Source organism: Mastomys coucha, chromosome X (assembly GCF_008632895.1).
Source record: "Mastomys coucha isolate ucsf_1 chromosome X, UCSF_Mcou_1, whole genome shotgun sequence".
NCBI lineage: Eukaryota > Metazoa > Chordata > Mammalia > Rodentia > Muridae > Mastomys > Mastomys coucha.
The window spans coordinates 6,845,596-6,851,994 of NC_045030.1; the positions used below are offsets into that span (position 1 = coordinate 6,845,596).

Genomic DNA, 6,399 nt, shown 5'->3' on the forward strand with positions numbered 1-6,399 from the left:
GCTGTCTCCATGTCCAGAGAGGTTCCTGAAATGTATGTGTTCTTGGAAAGTATAGGCTCCTTGCCTGTTTTCCCCAGCCTTCTTCACAAAGCAAGGCTGTCAAGATGCCTGAGGTGTTACATTTTGAATTTTGCCCTGGAGGTTCTGTCCAGTTCTACTGGGTAATAAACCAAGATTTCTTTTGCCTACAGATGACCATTCCATTCTGGTAATTTTTTTTTTAATTTGCCTTCAGCTAAAAGTTTAGAAATTGTTGCTCTGGCCCTGGGGTGAATTGAAACTCATAACTGGCCCTGTATTTGTACCAGCCTGAGGCCTTTTATTTACTGTCAATACTGCCAAACTAAAACATTGACTGTTGTTGCTTTCTGTGTCATTCACATAGCATAGACTTAAGCATTTCTTTCTTGCGGTTGAGGGAATAACACTGATACCTTACCAAAGCCTCATTTTCCCACAGAAGGTCTGGCCAAGATTGGTTTTAGACTTGGAACTAAGTTTTCTCATAGGAACCCAAAAGTTTCTATTAGCTACTTGTCATTCTGAGGGTATGGCTCAAGGGTAGGGTGCTTGCTGTAGCATGCATGCTTCAAGCCTTGGAGACCATCCCCAGCACCATGAAGACGAAACTGAGTACTTGAACATGGGTGAACAGGTCCGATACTCCATCCTTAGGGGAGGTCTTGAAATCAATACCTTTGCTTCTTGTCCTTCACTTTTTAGCTGTAGACGCCACATGCTTTGATTAGTTAGTGATTACAGGGTACATTTTCTCACCATCCTGGTGTGTCAACTGAAAACACTATTCATGGACTTTGATTTCTGAAGACTGAAGTGTTCTATATCCTGCCTGGTAACGCCTGTGTACCTATGGACACACACATTTTTGACAGTCCTCATTTCACTAAGTTGCCTATGTGGTGGCATAAGGAAACACCCTGTATCCGAAGATGTATACTAACCTGTAAGGATGCACTGGCTCACCAGCCTAGTAGTAAAATAGAAACGTCACAAATTTGCATGTTATAGAGATCAGGTCTGGAAGCAGAATAATGCAAAGATTTCAGGTTTTATTCCTTTTTAGTACCAGAAAGTGAGGGGGGGCATTTTTGCTTTTTAAAGTCCGGAGAACTGCCTCTGATGTCTAATTCTTGCTAAACTGCGATGTTCCTCTGTTAAGGGCCATCTGTAGGCAGGTATGTACAGCATTAGAAGGAACCTCTTTCAGTCCTCCAAGGCTCAGGAACATTATGGGAAAGGCAGATAGCATGTAAGAGCCTGGGGCTGGAGAGAAGCTCAGCAGTTAAGAGTACTCATGCTCTCCCAGAGGACCTGTGTTCAGTTCCCAGCACCCATATGGTGGTTCACAACCATCTGAAACTCCAGTTGTAGGGGATCCAATACCCTCTTTTGGCCTTTGGGGACACCAAGCACACACATGGTGCGTAGACATACATGCAGGCAAATGCTCTTACATGTAAAATAAATATGTAAAACTTGTGTAAGAACCTGAAGAAAGGCTGCTGTGGAACACTCTCTTCCAGGCATGTCATAGCACTGTTAAAGCCACAGCAGCTGTAATTAGATGCACAAGATTAGGCCCATCGATACCCTTCATACACTGTGAAGGGCTCATAAAGCTTCACCCTTCTCTGAGGATTTATAGGCAGTTAGCAGTAGCTGGGGGAGGGAGTCTCATGAGGCCCCACCCATCCTTGAAGAGCTATAGGCAGTGAATGGTTGCAGGGGGTGGGCAGATTTTCTTGGTATAGCCACTGGTAAGGAACCCATATACCTGTAAATGATCCTTTACCCATGCTCCTGTGTCCAGGCCTTATTAAACTCTGGTTCACTATTCCCCCCCCCCAAAGACATGAAAATAGAGGGTTAGTTAGGAAGAGGAAGGAAAGGGGTCTGGGGAGTGAAGGTGGCAAGAGAGAATAATGGGTAAATATGATCAAAATTCATTATAGCTCTATAAAAGTACCATAATGAAACTCATTATGCATAGTTAATATTTGCTAATTTCAATTTCTAAAAGGAATATTCCCTGACAGAGTTACACATGTACCCAGTTATAGCACAGTATATGTACTTTTTAGCTGATGCTTTGGGGGGTAAATTGTTGATGAGTCTTGGAGCATAGCTCCAGTCTGGGATTAGGCTGTTTGAAATCCGCAGTAGCACACCGCAGTAGCACATGCGCCTATACTATGAAGACTTGCATGCCATCCCTAGAATCCCACCGGAGATTTCTCCATATTTATGATTCAGTATTTTGTCCAAATATAATTTAGCATGTTCAGCCAGTGAAGAATGGGGAAATGTATTATGTGTAATAAATTTTAAAGATATATAATTATGATTATTCATTTACCAATCTGTTTTCTCCTTAGGTGCTTTAGGGAATGAATTTAGCATATTAAGATCGCCAGGGTCTGTTGTTTTCCGAAATGGAAATTGGCCTATACCAGGAGATCGAATCCCAGATGTAGCTGCACTGTCCATGGGCTTCTCTGTAAAGGAAGTATGTATACTTAAAAATAAGTAGTTGTAACTGCCTTTAAAACATTTTTGTATTGATTTCTTAATAGTCAAAAAAGAGTAAGAGACAAACACAGGTACATTTGTTACAGATGACAAAATGTTAAAGGCTCAGCAGTTGGGGTGCTCTTAATTAAGTGCTTCTGAAACCAAGTCTTCATACATCCTTATCAGTAAATCTCTGTTCATCATCGTGACAACCTTTATGTGTGTAGATGTATCTATCTAGTAATTTAAGTTTATTTTTATTTTGAATTGATATGTAATTTACATATTACAGGTGTGCTGCTATTAATAGGTTGTCTTTTTTTTTTTTTGCAGTGCAGTTAATTTGCTACAAATGCTAAAATGCCTATATCTCATCTGAAGTTAGCTAATCTAACCAGTGGCTGTGTTTTCCTTAAATGAAGCTGTGACCTGTGGTAGTCCCTGGCTACTGATAGAACTGTAGTAGAAGGGAGCCTGAAACACAGACCTTAGGAGGATGGGATGCCACTTGCTCTGTCTTGCTTTTACAACCTCTTGCCACTTTATAAGTTGCCTGCTGACATCATCAGTCACTTCTAGGCTCCAGGCTCTGCTTGGGCACTACTTGGCAGTTGGGCTAAGGGTACAGCCCACAAGCTCTGGTTTCTTTGGACAGCCTGAGTTAGCAGGCTCAGTTGTTTACACTGAAGGATAAAATTTGTACCTAGTTCTCTGCAAGCTTAAATTTGACTATCAATGGCTGTTCCTGTAAGCTTCAGAAATAATTATTAGTAAGGCAACATGAGTCACTGTTAAAGGCATTTTATGTATAAAGTGCTTAGTGGAGAGAGAACATTTTGGCAGTTCTTGCTGTCTCTGCAAGGTAAAAGCAATGCTGTGCATAAAGAAAAAATGATTCAGTGGAAGAAAATAACAGTTCACCAGCTGGAAAAATGCAAAGCATGGCTAAAGCACATGGGCTTTGTCTACTCGCTTGCTTTTTACACAAAAGTTGTAAGTTAACCTTGTGATAAGTACAGTTTTAAGAACATGAAGCAGCCATCCATGGCCCTCCTTAGGAGATTGTACCTGTTGCTTCAATAAGATGCCTATGTCACCTTTGAGTGTCTCCAGCCTGTGTCATCCCCGGACCCCTTCACTCTGGTTGTTAGGTATTACTGGGGACATAGTTTCCATATTTGAGAATTAAGAACTGTTTTGTATATTTCAATCTTTAGGACCTGTCTTGGCCAGGGCTTGCTGTGGGTAACCTCTTCCACCGGCCACGGGCTACCATTATGGTGATGGTGAAGGGGGTGGATAAACTGGCTCTCCCTGCAGGCAGTGTCATCTCCTACCCTTTGGAAAATGTGAGTATTTTTTACTTGGTGCACTGGAAACTTTCTCTGTCAATTGATATGAATGCAAATTACATAATAGTATAAATAGCACCCAAGATTAGCATTATTCTGTTAAATATTACCTCAGTATTACCTGTGCAACCTTATTCCAGTATCTTCATTGAATTTGCATGTGTGCATACGTAATTTCAATCTCTGTATCTTTCTTTGAACTGTCTTTATTATCTTGGCTTGTTTTCTCATTTAAAAAGTGAATTATAGTCTAAACACACCTCTTTTTTGAGTGCAACCTCTCTAAAACACAATTTCCTTTGAAATTGTTTTGAAAGTAGTTTCTTTTGACAAAAAATAACGTGGTGATTGTAAGTTTACTAGAGCGTGGTCATGCTCTGTGGAGGAGAGTTGTAAGGTAAGAGATACTGCCTCCTGTTCCTTTTCTATTGCTGTTATAGTCTACTGTGACCGAGGCAACTTAGAGAACGGCTTTGGGGTTTATGGTTCCAGAGGGATAAAAATCATGATGGTGGGGTGGAGGGATGGTGACTGAGCAACATTCAAAGCAAAAGCAGAGGGAGCAAGCTCAGAAGGGCACAAATCTACACTCTGCAAGGCCACTCAGTGACACACTGTTTCCAATAGGGTGCCAGAGAGGAAGGTGCCGTGAGCAGGAGTTGACACTGAAATTTTCTTTTCTGCAGGAGGCTAGGGACAATAACATGCTTCAATTTGTTCTTGGGAAGAAGACTAGTAAAACTCCAGCTGCCTCAGAAGGTCTGGCTTGCCATTCTGGGTTGTAAGGTGCCAAGAATCACCTGAAAAACATCAGAATTACAGTTATAGAGAGGTTCCTTCCAAATTCAGATAATCTACACTTTGGGAGACATTTTCACAACCAGGGCTCCTTTGATTGAAAATTGAAGGTGAGCTGAGCATGGAGGCACACACCTTTAATTCTAGCACTCAGGAGACAGAGGCAGGCAGATTTCTGAGGCTGAGGCTAGCCTGGTCTACAGAGTAAGTAAGTTCCAGGACAGCCAGGGCACTATTACATGGGAAAACCCTGTTTCAAAAAAAAAGAAAGAAAAGAAAAATGAAGGTGAGGTGAATTTGCAACTTGAATCAGAAAACAGGTGCAGTAAGCTGTCTGTTCCCTTGGCCCTACATTTAACAGGTCAATCCCAAAGAAACTTGTAAATGCATTAAGATTGAAGATGTAGTGGAATGTGTAGCCTAGTAGAAGCAAGGTTCTAGGTCCCATCCCAAGCACTGCAAAAATGTCAACAACAAAACATGCATCAAAACTGGAGCTTAAAGACATTTTTGATGGGTGGTATTTTTGTTTATATTTCAATTTTAATGTAGATTGTGATTCCTTAACTCATTTGTTACTTACAAATATGTTTTATTACCAAATATATGAGCTCTTTTTTCAATAATTACTGTTTTAATTTCTAATTGTGTTACATTCTAAGTCTGATCTGTGTTGATGCTCACTTTGGGAAAATTCTTTTTCAGACTCTGCTGTGATCCTATTTACAAGTACATGCTTACAGAAACATACTATGTGGGCTGGAAATCTATTCATAGCTCAGAGGTGGAGTACTTACCTAGCATGCATGAAGCCCTAGGTCCAATTCCCAGCTACACACACACACACACACACACACACACACACACACACACACACAAGGCTATGATCTAGACCACAAGACAATTCTGGACACAATAAAGAACCAGTGTCTGTGTAATCCTAGCACTTGGGAAGCTAAGACAGGGGGAGTACTGCAAATTTGAGGTTGGCCCAGGCTATGTAGTAAGTTTGATGCAGCATGGGTGGCATAAGACCCTGTCCCAAAGACATCCAAAACCCGTGCATTTGGGTCATACCCTTTCCCTGTCCACTTCCCAGTCCTGACAACACATCATCCTACTCCTGACTTCTATGAAATCAACTTCCTTAAATCCTACACATCAGTGAGATCATGTTATTTGTTCAGCACCAGGATTATTTCAGTTAGCATAATATTCTCACCCATGTTGTCAAAAAAATGTCTCCACGCCCCACCCCCATCCTGCCCTGTGGCTCTTTGAAGACTAAATGGTATTTCTATTATCTATATGTGCTACATTTAAAAAATTTTTTTTCTGGTACCTAGGATGGCTTGTACAGCAGGCAACTGCTGAACCGTTGACCTACACCCCCAGCCCTAGGACATTTTCTTTATCCATTTTTTTTAACGATTTATTTATTATTATTATAAATGAATACGCTGTAGTTGTCTTCAGATACACCAGAAGAGGGATTCAGATTTCATTATGGGTGGTTTTGAGCCACCATGTGGTTGCTGGGATTTGAACTCACAACCTTTGGAAGAGCAGTCGGTGCTCTTACCTGCTGAGCCATCTCACCAGCCCTTTTATCCATTTTTTTAAAGACACTTTGTTTGCCTTCATATCTTTGCTGTTGTGACTAGTGCTGCAATGAACATGGGGACATAGTAGATTTCTTCAGCATACTGGTTTCTCC

General features: G+C 41.1%; 1 protein-coding gene across 1 annotated transcript in view; it reads left to right on the forward strand.

Moving 5' to 3' along the window:
* Atp6ap2 (ATPase H+ transporting accessory protein 2) overlaps nt 1–6,399 on the forward strand; it is a 28,078-nt gene that overhangs the window by 4,634 nt on the left and 17,045 nt on the right. Inside the window, exons 2-3 of the mRNA XM_031341602.1 lie at nt 2,397–2,527; nt 3,750–3,881. Of these exons, the coding sequence (XP_031197462.1) occupies nt 2,397–2,527; nt 3,750–3,881 (263 nt within the window). The remainder of the gene's footprint in view (nt 1–2,396; nt 2,528–3,749; nt 3,882–6,399) is intronic.